This window comes from Salvia hispanica, chromosome 1, assembly GCF_029641045.1.
Source record: "Salvia hispanica isolate PSC_SH4W2 chromosome 1, Shi_PSC_v1, whole genome shotgun sequence".
In the NCBI taxonomy this organism is placed as follows: Eukaryota; Viridiplantae; Streptophyta; class Magnoliopsida; order Lamiales; family Lamiaceae; genus Salvia; species Salvia hispanica.
Window position 1 is genome coordinate 7,660,515 of NC_142692.1, and position 16,086 is coordinate 7,676,600.

At 33.6% G+C, this 16,086-nt stretch overlaps 1 protein-coding gene, 1 long non-coding RNA gene and 2 other non-coding genes across 4 annotated transcripts; 1 reads left to right on the top strand and 3 right to left on the bottom strand.

Annotated features, from left to right (window-relative positions):
- Positions 1–1,051: 1,051 nt before the first annotated feature.
- On the bottom strand, positions 1,052–1,136 carry LOC148933188 (small nucleolar RNA SNORD96 family). Its single transcript, XR_016134783.1, has one exon. It is a non-coding gene; the product is annotated as a small nucleolar RNA SNORD96 family (small nucleolar RNA).
- Positions 1,137–1,581: 445 nt separating this feature from the next.
- On the bottom strand, positions 1,582–1,665 carry LOC148933189 (small nucleolar RNA Z221/R21b). The gene has a single exon (XR_016134823.1). It is a non-coding gene; the product is annotated as a small nucleolar RNA Z221/R21b (small nucleolar RNA).
- Positions 1,666–6,161: 4,496 nt separating this feature from the next.
- LOC148933190 (WAT1-related protein At1g43650-like) lies at positions 6,162–9,694 on the bottom strand. The gene is made up of 6 exons (XM_089057813.1): positions 9,513–9,694; positions 8,528–8,590; positions 8,326–8,442; positions 6,854–7,247; positions 6,633–6,784; positions 6,162–6,376 (listed from the first exon to the last, which is right to left on the bottom strand). The coding sequence occupies exons 1-6, from the start codon at positions 9,683–9,685 to the stop codon at positions 6,229–6,231; spliced, it is 1,047 nt and encodes a 348-aa protein (XP_088913939.1). The 5' UTR covers positions 9,686–9,694; the 3' UTR covers positions 6,162–6,228.
- A 4,097-nt stretch (positions 9,695–13,791) lies between these two features.
- On the top strand, positions 13,792–15,076 carry LOC148933191 (uncharacterized). Its single transcript, XR_016129683.1, has 3 exons — positions 13,792–14,004; positions 14,092–14,153; positions 14,263–15,076. It is a non-coding gene; the product is annotated as an uncharacterized LOC148933191 (long non-coding RNA).
- Positions 15,077–16,086: the final 1,010 nt, after the last annotated feature.

The following is a 16,086-nucleotide window of genomic DNA, read 5'->3' on the forward strand; positions in this document are numbered from 1 at the left end:
AGATGATAATAGAACTAATCTGACAAAATATCACATTTAAGAATATTAAAATCTTTTGATTTGTCATTTCAAAAAAATATAAAAAGTAATATAGGGAAATGATCAATTGCTAACTCATCTCTTAATTGTTAACTACAACTAATTTTACACCATAAGATTTTAGAAATCTTATGGTCTACAATATGTGTAATTTTGTTTTTTATTTTTTAATATTAAAAAGATAATAGCAACCGCCAAATTTAGGGTTTAGAAATCCAAATCAATGCAGTGTATGAAATACATCAACATAATAACAAAATTTCATATTGACATTTACAAGCATAAGATTTGACATATTATGTAAGATGTATTGACATAAATCTGTTCGTTAAATATATGAAAAACCAAAAAAACAATTTTTTTCAAATTTTGACATCGGAACATATGTATGTAGTATATCGTTAGAATCCTTATAAAATTATCTTTAATTTGATATATATTATATGAATTTAAAATTTTAGGATTTCTTTTAAAAGTTAGTTATAACTAACTTGACATTAATATCCTATTGACTTTTATTGGAATTAATCTTAGTCTTATTGATGTTATTTTTTTTATCGTATGACATTTCGTAATTAATAATCTAGACCTTTAATTTAAATATCTAATGACTATTATTGAATTGTAGTTAGCAATTAAGCATTGAGTTAGCACTATAACACTCACCAAGCACTATATATGTCAATTTTTAATCGATTTCAATTTCAGGATAGGAGAAGAATAAGTGAATAACATTGCAAATTAACATCCAATTACACATTTTCATTCAAATTAACATCCAATTACACATTCTCTATTTTACGGGACTAGAATAATTTGAAGTTTTTACACCAGTTCCATTTTTAATCAAAAATAGATACGCAAATCAATTGAGATATCCAACTGCGACTTTACCAATTAACAATCCGAAAACACAATTTAATAATAGCTCATAAAATAAGTATTTCTACGAATGAATAACCAAAACAGCCAGAAAATAAAATACTAGTATAATAAAATTACATTTTTAAAAAGGCCTCAGAATTGCAGAATATCATCACGGGAAATCTCAGTCCCGAAAGATGGTGTTCTTTGAAATCTGATTTCATCACAGGCAATCAATAAATCAAATTTAATAAAAATGAAAAAGAATGTTTTTCTCATGGCCAGTCCCAAGAGGTAATGGCGGCAACCCGCTCCACAAGGCGACAGGATATGACAACGCTCAGCTCCGGAAATCTCCGGCGAGGCCAGAGATCTCGACAGAGCCAAAGCTTGATGTAGCGACGAATTATACTGAGTTATACGAACATGGAGAATTATTCGCCCCAATTTTCAATAAAACGTCGCAAAATCAAATTCGAATTAAACGCAAACCGATTGGAGAAGAAGGAACCATCAGAGACCAAAATTAATCCACAGAAGCTTTGAGCTGATGTACGGTCCGCATCATGGTTTGAACTTCCTTTTAAAAGAAGATCGCATCATTTGGCTCCAAATCACTAATAAAACACGAAATAGATCTGAAAACTAATTTGAAATGAAAATAGAGGAACGAATTTATGACTCAGAAATTGTATGGGTTGAGAAATTATCATCACTAGATCAGAGTGGTGCATGACATTCTCGAAATTTCAATCACGGTCGAATGGAAAAACAAAAGGCTGTAATCAAAACGATTTCTACATTTCTACATGGTGGGAGAAGAGGGGAATTATGAGATATAAATAGTTGTAGAAGAAACCCTAAATGTATAGTTGATCCACTTAATGTTGGGCCTTTTGGGCCCATGGTTTTGTTGTGACATTTCACGTTATGATTATTCAAAATCATAATTTTAGTTAATTTATATGTTTAATATTAAGTGAATTGAATTATAATTTAAATAAAATTTGTAATTATCTTAAGACTATTTTTCCGATGATTATATGGTGATTAGTTAATGAAACGACACTCATGTGACATTGATGTGAAATACTTCCTCCGTCCCCAAAAAATATGAACTGCAGTACAATAGCATGTTATCGGTGGCTAGTGTGTATAAGTATATGTGAACACATATGTGGGAGAGTGTGGATAAGACGTGGGCATTAGCTATAGTTATAGAGGGTCACAACTCACAAGGAATAGGATAGTTCATAACTTCATATGGTTGGTATTACGAGAATAACTAATGTAGAGAGGTTTCGAAAGTATTGTTCAAATGATGTTTGCATGGCTTGTGGGGATGTTCACAACACTTGAATCGCATTCTTAATTATGGGGTTCTTAAATGTTATTAAAGTGTGATAATCTATTGTCCTTTGTTATTAAAGTGTGATAATCTATTGTCCTTCAAGGTTGTTTGAGAATTTGACCTGCTATGATGATGGTTGTGTAAGAATTTTTACAATCACTTTGACATATGGTTGTTTGAGACTTTAACCAAACTATGACATACAATTGTTTGAGAATGTTTACAATTATTTTGACATTTGGTTGTTTGAGAATTGAGAATCAGACTAGTTATAATATTGTTGGTAAATTATCTTGGAGCACTATTTTTCAGTATTGTTTGTTGGAGGTTACGGAAAAACATGAATCAATTGATTTTTAATGGAGAACATGTGTATGCGTGTAGCATATACTTGCGCAATGTAGAGTTTGGGAAATAGTGGCCCTCGCAAATGAACAGGGCGGACGCAAAAAAATGTTATTGTAGGGGCTATATATTCTAAATTTTGTACTTTCTCCATACCCCAATAATTGTCCACTTTGGTTCCGACACTGGTTTTAAGTTAATTGAAAAAGTTAATGGAATATGAGTACTACTTTTATATATTAGTTTTATAATAAAATGTGAGTAGAGGGAGTTAGTAGAATGTGGGGCCTACTCACTTTTCCTGTATTTGTTGTTTTGGCGGCGGTTTTTGTACTTCATTTTACACAAAAATATCAACAAAATCATAATGTTATATACTACAATAATAATTAAAAAAAGATTAGTAGACGACATGCTGATTGTAGACCATGATGCCAGCAAGATTGATGAGCTGAAGAAAGAACTAAGCGAGTCTTTTGCGATGAAAGACTTGGGCGCGACTAATCAAATCCTTGGAACGAAGATCTCCAGGGATAGAAAGAGCAAGAAGCTCTGTTATCTCAAAAACAATATGTTGAGAGAGTTCTTGAAAGATTCAGTATGAGCAAGTCGAAGCCAGTCACCACTCCACTTGTGGATCATATGAAGCTCAGCTCTGCGCAATGCCCAACAAGTGAGACAAAAAAGGAAGAGTTGCGGAAGGTATCATATGCTTCTACAGTGGGCAGTCTAATGTATGCTATGATATGCACAAACCAGATATAGCTCACGCAGTTGGTGTGGTTAGTAGACTTCTCTCTAACCGGGGAAAAGAGCATTGGACTACAGTGAAATGGATATTTCGGTACCTGCGAGGTACTTCTAGACTTTGTCTGAAGTTTAGCGACAGTCATATCCTACTAGATGGATATACGGATGCAGACATGGCTGGTGACGTAGATTCCAGGAAGTCCACGTCCGGATTCCTGATAAGACTTGCAAGGGGAGCTATCTCGTGGCAATCGAAACTTCAAAAATGTGTGGCATTATCCACCATGGAGGCAGAGTACATAGCTATGACAGAAGCTTGTAAAGATCTGTTGTGGTTGAAGAAGTTTTTGCGAGAGTTGAACTTGAAGCAAGAGAAGTATGTGCTTTACTGCGACAGTCAAAGCGCAATTCACTTGAGTAAGAATTCGAGTTTTCACTCAAGAACGAAGCATATTGATGTGAGGTATCATTGGATACGAGAAGCACTTGACGGAAATCTCTTGTAGCTGGAGAAGGTGCACACCGATGAGAACGGTGCCGATATGCTTACCAAGTCCTTACCCCGAGATAAGCTTGAAATCTGCAGGCAAGAAGCAGATCTCGTTGAATCCCCACATGAGATGGAGGGAGAGAATTGTTGAGTATTTCCACCCCTTATGGAGACCACCATCTTTGACCATAAAAGATTGGTGAAGACTGATACGCTCAGATTTTGCATTGTTTTAAGGCCATTATTTGGTTCATTTTTTATGTCAAAGTCACTCTACATGTCCATTAATTGCATATTTTATACATTTTGGTATTTTGACGTGTTTTGTGAGAAATGTGCATATTTGAGCCGAAAAAAGTAGTCAAAACGCAAAGTCTGGAAATCTGGAGTTCAGACGGCGACCGGCGACCGCCGGCGCCCGACGTCCAGTGAAGTGTAGCGGCCCGCCTCGGAAATTTATGCTTGGAAAAGAGTCTCGTCCGGCGACTGCCGGAAGATGTGCGGCGGCCCGCCGTGAAAGACGGCAAATCCGATTTGACCTAGATTCTGCTCCAAGATTTACCATATTTTGAAGATCTTTTCCTTCTATGATGAGGAATGACTTTCCCCTATAAATAGGACCTCAAGCTTCATCAAAAGAGAGCTTCTTTTTGCAACATAAATTCCCAGAGATTAAAAGCTAGAGTACGTCATTGTGCAGGAAGTTGAAGAAGGATTCCAAGAGCATCAAGAACGACAAGGATTCAACCTACGGGTTTTATTTACTTTAGTTTTATGTTCCAATTGTTTTCCCTTCAATCTATGTGTTTAGCTTAATCCATTATGTGTAACTAAACTCATAGGATTCTAGGGATGTGTTAGTAACGACTTTGGTTATACAATTCCAGTTTTTTTATTTAATATCCGTTTTGTTTTTACTTTGTTTCTTCCCTAAGTTAATCTTTATGCTTCATGATTGAGTGACACAATCGTGAATGATTTAATATAACTTGTTTTATAACTGTGAGAGAGTTCTAGCGAGTTATGTCCACTTAGTAGACGCTACAGTTAGCTTCCTTTAAAACGACACTGTTAATTGAGAGTGAGGACTTTTCAAGGGTCTTAGGAGCTTCTTGGAGTTACGTGTTAGGAAGCTAGGTGACTCGTTCTATCAAAGTAATAACTGTGCTGGGGTATTGTAGTTTGGAATTTGTATAACCATAACTGTGAACGCACATTCCTGGAATTCTCCTTATCTCTATCGTTTATCTCTGTGTTCTATCTGCATCTAGTTGTTATTTCCTTTTCAATTGTTTTCAGTTCTATCTGCATCTTGTAATTGAGTTTTAGTAAAAGATAGATACTTTGTGTTTGTTTTCCCTGTGTTCAATACCCGCTACTGACCTTTAGCTATACTATTCCTACTCCGTATACTTGCAGGTATTTATAGTGCTAAAAAATAATGCATCAAAGACATTGCAATGGTTTGTAAATGGCAGTATTTACACATAAGTCCACAAATGGTATCCTCCTTCAACAATTGCGGCTATAGGGACAACTATAGTGGCAGTTGTAGGAGAAGAAAATTGCAGCTCAATTGCTCTATAAATAGAGCTCACTTCTATCGGTGAAGAGTGTGCAAGAGTTGCAAATCACAGCAACTAGTGAGAGAGAGAGGAGAGAGTTTTGGTGAATGCATTTTGGGAGAAGAAAAAGTGAGGAAATTGTAGCTCATTCCTCTTGTGTATTTCAAGTTATTCAACTTGAGATTTATGTTTCCCCTATAAAGTGTAGGGAGAATTTTATAAGCCTACTATATACATAGTGGAAGATTTAGACTTCAGTCTCGTGGTTTCTCTCGATTTGGGTTTTCCACGTAAAATTCTCGTTTCATGTTTTTATTTTGCACCAAATTTATTTTCTTGATTTGGTCCCATTATTTAATCTAGCAAGAGGAAAAAGAATTATCCTGGTTTCGTTGTGCAAGTATCAATTTATTTTTTATACTCTTTGATAATTATCGTCACTTTTCTCAACATATATTCCATTTGTCTAACAATATAAGTCTTACTTTATTTCACTGCATATTTTGAGAAACGTATGTTGAAAAAATTAAAGTTAAATAAGGTTTATATTGACAAATGAGATTAAAATGGCAAAATGAGACATTCTTCATTTTTAAATTAGAAAAATTAAAATGGCAAAATGAAAGTATTTTTAAATTTGAGGAATAGCTAGCTAGCTCCTCAAAAGAACTTGAGGAATATACATCGGTTTGCTGTCATGTTTTTTATTCTTGCTTGTTTGTTTTATTTCTTCGTTCGAAACAAAATTGGCTAAATATTGAACAACAGAAGCAGTTATTTTTATAAATTACAAATTAACTATCATGAAATAAAAAGAAAAAGGTTCATGGATTCTTTTCATCGTGTGATATTGGCGTGGCAGTCTCTAAATGGGCTTCCTCCAAAACCTGTTGGGATTTAAGATGGGCCTCTCTATTTCTACCCCACAAAAAACAGTAAAGCCCAATCACTAGTAATCCACAGCCCAGTACACTGCAATGCATATAAAAATATTTTAAAATAAAAATATAAATCAAAATGAAAATATGTACTCTTATTCGTGATAATTTTCGCCAGACAATTAATTAATTTTATAATGAAATGACCTATATGAATTTCTCTTTCAAAAATAGAATGGAATATTTTATTTTAGACACTTCAAAGTACTAGCAAAAATGGATAATTTTATCGTCATAAAATAAGACTACTAATCATAGTAGAAGAGTTTCGTTATGAAAAGTGCACGAACCTTCCCCAGTGAAGAGTTTCGTTAAGGAAAAAAGCAGAGAAGACGGCCGCAATGATGAGCGCCAACGGGCCGAAAATGGCGGTAAAAACGGGCCCTTTCTTCTCTATGACCCAAGCTTGCAACCAATAACTCATCCCCGTCACTATCACACCCTACAAAAGTTCACATTCAATCAATCAATCGAAGATCGATGATATCACAAGAGATGAAGAACAACGTACACAATAGGCGACGGATAAAAGATTGATATCCCAGCGAAGCTTCCACGACGATCCGCGCCTCTCTACGGCGGCAGCGTACACCGTTGCCGAGAGGCAGCTGAGGCCGCACTGGAGAATGGTGAGCCTTAATTTGCCAGGATATTGTGTGAGGAGTGGGGCCTGCATAGTGATCCACATGGCGTAGAAGAGTTGGCCGGCGATGGCGAGGAGAGCGCCCTTGATCCATTCGTGTTTTGAGTGAGGCTTTTCGTCGAACGAGTGGTGGGCGTTTGAGGAAGCGTGGTAGACAGAGGGGCCTTTGTAGAAGGTGAATGAAATGGCTCCGGAAAGCCCAATTATGGTTCCGATTACCTTGGCTACTCCATGCCATTTTCTTATGTCTAGGCTTTCAATCCTATAATTTTTTTGGAGGGAAAAAATTTGAATAATGGAGTATTAATAAATAATGCAACATAATTGGATTTGGGAGTAGTAATATTAATACTCCTAGGTAGTGTTCGTTTTCTAGATAAAATAATACTAATATATAATCTAGAATTGAATTGTGAGATTATTTTAGTCATAGGAGTTAGCTATGACTAATTATTTCATTATTATCTATCTAGAATTGAGTTGGGAGACTAAATCTTATGAACCAAACACATTATTAATTTAATTTTGGGATATAATTTTGCAAACCGAACATAGAACTATTATATAAAAGTAGATGTGATAAATGTACATAATTGTACGTACATAATTGAACTTTTTTTAACATTTTACATTGAAAATCAATTTATAAATATTAGTGGATTTAAAATAAATTTCATACTAATCATTTTGCTACACTTCGAAAAAAATTTAAAATTTTAACTTAAATATTGTATTTTTAAGAAAATTTTTATTTTTTACTAAATATTGTATAATTAATTCAAGTGAAGCTCGAAATCATATTACAATTTGACAAAAAAAATTCTATATCACTTCTTTCTTATTGTTATATATAATACAGTTAATTTTAATTAAATTCAATTAAATTTTTAAAAATTTAAAGATATTATGTAAATGTAGAACTTATGTACATTTATCTTTTCTCTTCATGTTTTATTTATTTTTGACATATTTTTCACTTTATTAAAATTGGCACCAAGTTAAATCATGATTTAGTAAGGAGTGTAAAAAATTATTTATGAAACACAATAAAACAAGAGATCCCAATCAATTAAAGAGTAGGTCCATGAGTCTTGCAGTGTAATTTCTTTATTATACTAATATTCAATGGATATAAAAGATCAGAGAAACAGACAAATCAAAATTAGTTGTAGTGGAAGAAGTGTTTTCTTTTGATTCTTTGATACACTATTGCTTAATACTAGTATTACTTGGGTGAGCTTTAGAATTGAGACAATAGTTATTTATTCTAATTAATTAATCAATTAATTTTGGTTTAATGATTTACATTTTTATTTTTTAGAAATTGTTTAATGATTTACCTTAAACAAACGGCCATGGTAAAGACCAATGCAGGAACAATGCTGAAAATTGCCGTACCAAATGTTGCTGAAATATACTTCAATCCTGCTAAATTCAGATTGAAACTCAAGGCCAACCTGCAATTATATTTCTCTTTTAGAAATATTTTATCCCAATAGAAACATGTACAATAATTTCAATCATACTAATAGATATATATACCCATATGAAGAGACAAAGAAAATCTTGCATAACCCAGTCCATGTAAGTGGAGGAGACCCCTTGCTGCATATCAAATAAATTGTCATTGCAACAATAAAACAAGAAATTGAGGTCACACAAATAGATATTGGTTAAAGTCAAGCGTTTCATTTTTGTCACGAGATTTTATGCAGTGTTTTTTATATGTTATCAGGAGAGTGCTAGAGTCAGTAGCGAAGACAGAAGTTTTACGACAGAGGGCCCATATGTTAATAATTATAGGATTTTTTCGATGTTCATAATGTTAGAAGCTCGATTATTTGATATTTTTAATTTTACTTAAGTATAATGGATGAAGACGATTTTTATGATGTTTAAATGTTACCATAGAATATATCAACGAAAATATAAATTATAGTAATTAATAGAATACAATAATTATTATTTTTTATTTATTATGAGTATAATGATGGAAGAAAATAATTATGAAATAATAAAGAATTAAAATTAGCATCATTAGTGGTGTAAATAAAAAAAATAAAAATTATATTTCAAAAAATATAAAGCAAAGAAAAATAAAATATACACCTGCATAAACAGAAAAAGAATAAAAAATAGTTACATAAATAAAAAGAAGAGAAAAAAAAACTGTATAAAAAATTGTACAAATACAAAGTAGAAAAAATAAAATAGAAAAACCGTCACCTAGGAGAATCGAACTCGAGAGATTTAGACAGGAGATGCAGTTTCCAGCCAACTGGGCCACCAATTTCACATTTAAAAATCTTTTACATAGACAATATATAGTTAAGTGCATGATTGATGGGGGACCATGGCCCTCCCCGGTCCCAACGTGGCTTCGCCACTGAATAAAGTATGAGCGAAAAAAAGTATACAAACTATAATTTACAAGATTTTATGTAATGTTTTTTATAAGTTAACATGAGAGTGAATGAAGTATGAGAGGGAAAAAAAGTGCACGGACTATAATTTACGAGAAATTGACCTGGCGAAGAAGAAGGCGAAGGGGAGTAGGGCGAAAAAGGCGAAGGCTTGTCGATAGGCGACGAAGACGGAAGGCTTCATCCCAGAAGACATGGCTGCCTTAGATAACACCATCATTCCTGCATAGCTGCACTGCAATACTATCACTGCAATGTATGCTTTCTGCTTCTCCATTTTTTGTTGATATAAAGTACAATACAATCATTACAAAATGTGAAGAATATAAAGTACTACAACCAATCAATTTTATTTACAATGTGCATTAAATGATCGATTGCAGTAGTTATTCTTGTGTCATGTTGGGCTGATCTCCTTTATTTGAAGTCAACTATTGAAACTCAATGTAGCTACCCCTGCTTCTACTCCTAGATATATTTCAACTATTTTGGCTATCACTGTTAAAAGGTTTGAGAATAGGTAAGATAAATTCTAAGAACTTACTTCCTCCGTCCCTTAAAATTTGGCACCATTTAACCTGGCACGGGTTTTAAGAAATGTAATAGAAAGTGGGTTGAAAAAGTTGGTGGCATGTGAGTCGTACTTTTATATATTAGCTTTAAAATAAAATGTGAGTGGGAATAAGTTAGTGAAATGTGAGGTCTACTACCAAAAATGGTAAAAGTGAAAGGTGACAAATTTTTAGGGACGGACGAAAAAGGAAATAGGTGACAAATTTTCAGGGACTGAGGGAGTATAAGAAATCTCCAACTATCCAACTATTTACAGTTTTACACTAAATTCAAACTCATTTTAGTGTAAATATTACATTAAATATTTATTTTTTCTGACCATTTACATTACACTCAAAATTAAAAAAATATTCTTCATATTATTCTTTTTTTGCTTATAAAACTTGAAAAACTTTTAGGTTATAGTATTATGCTTTTTTAACTCATAAAATTTTAAAAAAACTTTAGGATTTAGGTTTAGTGTAAAACTAAAGATAAGCCGTTTTTCTAAAAATCAAAAATAAAATTAGGTTTAGAATACTATTGGAGCTAATTAACTATCCAATTTTAAGTTTTATTACTCTTGAGATAGTCTGGGGTTCAGTAAAATGTGACAATTTTAGGATGGCAAAAGAATCACATTACATTCTAAAAAAAAAAAGAAAAAAAAAACATTACAAATTAATGTCCAATAACACGTTCTCTTCGAGACTAGATTAATATCTTAGTATTATTAAAATATGAGATTAACCGATGAATTAAATAAATATTTATAAATGATGTGAATACGGATATTTACAATCATAGAATACAACGATATCGAGGGCCATGGATTGATTGGGGTCCGAGAAGAGGGTGGAGACATGACAAGGAGCCAAGTCAAATTCGGAGGTCTGATTCAAACTGGAATTTCACTATGAAGATAAAGTTAATATGCTCTCATCAGACCACCATTGTTTTCATCGTCGAAAGAGCTTCGCGTGAGTATCTCGCATGCCTCAATCCAAGCCCGGGTGAGGAAGTTATGATCGTTTTAACAAAGTCGTGCAATGCAGAAAAAAAACACGCGGGCGGGTGTTTTGCCAACCCGAAAACACCCGTTCGGGCGTTTTTGCCGAGAGATCAATTTTTGTCTAGAAACTTCGCGCAGGCGGGTGAAATGAGCCGTGGGAAACACCCGGTCGGGTGTTTTGTCCGGAATGTGACTTTTTTACCAAGACTTGTTTTATTTTGCTCCTTTTTAACTCCTAGTATAAATACTCTTGCTAGGGTTCATTTCAAGCAGCTTTGAATGATATTGTAAGAACAAAGACTCAAATTTGAGCACCACCTTCATCTTTGAAGGTTTATCAAAATCCCTTGTGGTTGCATTCAAATCTATTGTCGGGCTTAGGTTGAATGTTAAGGTATGCTTGCTAGTTCTTGTGTTGCTAGTTGGTGGAGCCATTAGATTTTTGTTTGTGAAAGTAGCCATTGGGTTTTCTTTCTTGAGCTTGAATCTAAATCATAACACTTATCATCTTCTTTTCCTTCCACATCTCTTTTCTCATTGTTATATTTCTTGTTTAGATTGTTGCGTATCTTTGCAAGAACAAATCCGGGCACATATGTTTCTTGAATACACAAGATTCACATTAATAAATACTCATTAATTTGGAGTATTTACTTTTTAAAAAAAAGTCTACACTTATCATTTAATGACTATTGTCTTGATTATAACATTCTCTTAAATTTCCTATAAATGTGGTCAACTAACACAATTTATAGTTTAATTTATTTTCTTCCTATAAGGTAAAACTTTCAACTCACTAAGTGAGGAAGTAATATCATTTAATTTAAAGGATAGGTTGGCTCTATAGACCATTAACTAGTTAAATACTCTAAAACACCTTTATGTGTATCATTTAATTTAAAGGATAGGTTAGCTCTATAGACCATTAACCAGTTAAATACTCTAAAACACCTTTATGTGTAACGTTCACAAAATTCATTATCAACTTTATACTATTGTCTTTGTTATATGTACCTTTCTTTTCCCACCAACCAAGATCTACTCATCTCATCTGATACGAAATATATATAAAATAATTATGCAATTAAACCATTATGAGATGGCGAAGCCTGGACTTAGTATATTTGTGTAAACTGTAAAGTGATAATATGACAGATTTTCTCATACTTAACGAGAAGCTAATCTTAGTGTTTTATGACTTGCCAAAAAATTAAATTATTATGCATAAGGAATTAAGTGTTGGATGAGACGCTGAGAGGGACGATTGATTGTTAAATGGCGATTGAGGATGACTCATATCTTTATGTGCACATATGATTGTGATAGTACTCAATTGGGCGATGACATCCTCTTCATAACAAAAAGTATGAAGTTGGTACTTATAGTAAAACAATTTATTTGTAAACGGTTGTTAATTCGAAGGGTGCATGACTAAGTTTTTCTCCCATTGTTTTCATGTCAATTTGACTAGGTTTTTCAAAACTATACTCCCTCCGTCTCAGTTAAGATGTCCCCTTTCATTTTTTGGCACATATTTTGAAAAAATCAAAATAAATAGTTAAAGTAGATAGAAAGTAAAGTAAGAGAGAGAATAATATAGAAGAGACTATTTATTCTCTATCTCTTACTTTACCCTTTCCACACTTTAACTATTTATTACTCTATCTGTCTCATTACATATGAAACGTTTGTTTTTTGACACATGTTTTGAAAAAATAATACTTCCTTTGTCCCTCTGTAGTAGAGGCATTTTTTTTCGGCACGAGATTTAAGAAAAATTGATTTAAATGAGTTAAGTAAAAGAAGAATAAAGTAGAAAGGAAAAAGGTAGAGAGACGAAGAGAATGTAAAGTACTTTTTGCCAAAAAATGAAATGACTCAGCTATAGTGGGACAATCCAAAAAGGAATACGAATCAGTTACAGAGGGACAGAGGGAGTAATAAATAGTTAAAGTGGAGAAAAAATAAAGTAAAAAAGAGAATAATATAAAGGGGACTCTCCTCTACATTATTCTCTGTCTTACTTTATTTTTTCACCACTTTAGTTTTTTATTATAATTTTTCAAAACAAGTGCGCAAAAGCAAACGTTGCATATTTAATGGGACAGAGGAGTATGATTTTTTCGAAACGCATGCAGAAAACGAAGTGAGTCATCTTAAATGAGACTGAGGAAGTAATACAGGAAAGCAACCTATTCTATAATTATGTAGTTACTTGTTTTAGTTATTACTTATTCCATAATTGCTTACTTTGTAAACGATTGTTAGTTCAAAGGACACATGAATTACTTATCTACCCTAAACCCTTAAATACCATACTTTACAAAAATTATAAACTTCATATTCAATTAGTTATTTATAATTTATAATAGTAAAATCCCTCTCTATCCTATATATATTACTCACACTTTTCATTTTAGATTGTTCATTTGGGATTATTTTTTTAGGGTAATTAAATTAGTATTTTAATTATGATAGAGAGATTATTTAATAATGGAATACTTATTAACTCTAATCCATCAATTCAATACCCTAAATTTTACTTAAAATATAAAATAATGCAAGTAGTTTGGAACGAGTTAAAATAGAAAATTGTGAATAATATGAAAAAGTAACTTTCCTAATTCTACCATTAAATATGAAATCGTTCCATCATTAATTAATATATTACTCCTATTAATTTAAATAATATACTATCAATGATTACATATCTAGAGGATTGATATGCTTAGCGCTCCTAGTGAGCGTCAGCTTAAGCGACTACCGCATAATTGCCTTTTTTTTTTTTTTTTTTATTAATTTCTCTCTCCTCTTATCTACATACACGCTCTTCTTCAAACTTCTACTCTAAGGGCATGACTGGTAGAGGGTAAAAACCCATAAAAGGTAGGAAAATGCACTGTGCGACTTCCTTCTACAATGTTTGGTAGCTCTTAAAATTTTCAGACGACCCGGTACAAAAGTGGCGGATCTCCTAGGAATTGAGATTAGTTTCAGAGGTTGAGGCATTTCATTATCAGGGAAAATTTGTGGTATAAGTTTTTCTTTGTTTCTCTGAAAAATTGAAAGCAAGTTTTATACCTAATTTGCCCTCTTTCCTTCTCCAACTACAAGCACAGATCGACATCTCTTCGACCTAAAAACACACATTGCTGGTGGCGATTTCAACCTTCCGATACAGGTAAGTCGGTAGTCTTAACGGCGAAATTATCACCCAAATTTCCATAACCTGAATTTTTGTGTTATCAACTGGTACCCCCTGATTCTCTTCTCATCTCTTGATTCAAAAGAGTTTAGTGAGCTGGAGCGCCTTGATTTCGGCTTATGCTCGGATGGGCTTGTGTGACGACACCTTCTCTGTGTTTCTAAGGTTGGAGAGCTCGAACATGGTGAAGCCTAGTGTAGTGAGTTGGACTGCAGTGACAGGCAGATTTGCTTCTAGTGAGGGGCGAGAGGAGGCGGCTTTGGAGCTCTTTCGACATATGCAGAGTGCTCGAGTTCGGCCTCACTCTTTGACAGTTGCTAGTGTGCTCTCATCTTGTGGTGAATTATCAGCTCTTTTTCTTGGTAGAGAGATTCATAGCCACATGATTAGATTGTGTATGGCTGAAGATTCATAGCCATTGTGCAGAGGAGAAAGGACGACGGAGGGCAAGGGAGTCATTTCTCTTGAAAAAGGAAGGCCATATATGGCATCACAATGTTTAATTTTAGTATCCAGTATAATGACTTAGGGCTACCAAACAATGAATTAAGCCAAAAACGATAGCTACCAAACGCCATTAAAAACAAGATTAACTATCTAAAATTGTTGTAAATCAGTTATCTGGGAAATTGATAAAAGCCCCAGATTGCTACCAATCATGCCCTAAAATTCTGCCTTAAGAGCACTCTCAATGCTCTCCCTAAAAACTCCCTTATTTCTCCCTAACTCCTGCCACATCAGCGCCACATCAGCACCAAAATTTATCCCCAGTTTTTAGCCAACTTTTAGCCAACTGCTCCAATGGTTTCTCCCTTATTTCTCCCTAACTCAACATTTCATTTTTACATCATTACTAATTTAATTGTTTTATTTTTGTATATAATAAAGCTAGCTAATTTATAAGACAAGACAAATAATAGTAATAAAGTTCGTTGTATTAAACATGAGTAAAAAATTACAACGACGAAAATTAAAAAAAAAATAGGGGGGAAATTATTTTAAATTAATTATTAAATTTTAAATTTATAGGGGGGGAAATAAAAAAAAAAAAAAACTATTTTTATCGCCGGATTATCGCCCACAGTGGTCGGCGATAATCCGGCGATAATCCGGCGAATTTTCGGGATTCGGCGTTAATTCTACCGAATTAACGCCGGATTATCGCCGATTCCTCCCCAGCCGGATTTAACGCCGAGTGCATTGGGAGTGCTCTAATATTTACCTCTCTGCAAAAATTAAAAATCTCTCTACTTCTCTACCACAATATCTTCTTCACAATTCTTTCATCACACTACACCAAAATTGAAACATTTAGGAGTTTTTTTTACCGCCAGTGAACAGGATGATAGGGCTGAAGAAAAAAAAGGAAAAGAGCTCCAATTCAATTGCTTTTACGCCAATTGGGAGACACAATTTACTGGGGATATTTATCTCATTGACCAATTTTCTTCTTTCTTTCCCAATTATAAAAGAACGGTGGTGATGGTCTTCTTTCTCTCTCTTGATTTTTCTCGATCTCTCTCATTCTCGGTGATAATCATTGATTGCAACCCGCAACCACTTTCAAATTCCCCAACTTTGTTGAACCCGTGCGTAACTCAGTCATTGACCATCACTGCCTAGAAATTGATGCGGCTACCTACACCTCAACCAGTCCACCCATCACGCCACTTCCAGTGCCTGGAAATTGATGTAGCTAGAGCTTAAGATTTTATGCATTTACTCAAAGGTGGATTGACTATTTGACTCTGTATTTGGTTTGAAGTTAGTGTGTCAGTACGTGAGATTTGTGAGTAGACATATATTTTTTCAATGTTGATAACGAATTTGAATATTTTATACTACTGTTGTATATTTCGGTTGTTGAACAATTCATATTTGTATTGAATAATCATGTGAATTGAGATTG

Coding starts and splice junctions, on each gene's coding strand:
- LOC148933190 (XM_089057813.1), bottom strand. CDS start 9,685: ATGGAGAAGCAGAAAGCATACATTGCAGTGATAGTATTGCAGTGCAGC. Junction 7,248..8,325: donor ACCATGGCCGTTTGTTTAAG/GTAAATCATTAA, acceptor AAAAAATTATAG/GATTGAAAGCCTAGACATAA. Junction 6,785..6,853: donor TTTTATCCGTCGCCTATTGT/GTACGTTGTTCT, acceptor GAACTTTTGTAG/GGTGTGATAGTGACGGGGAT.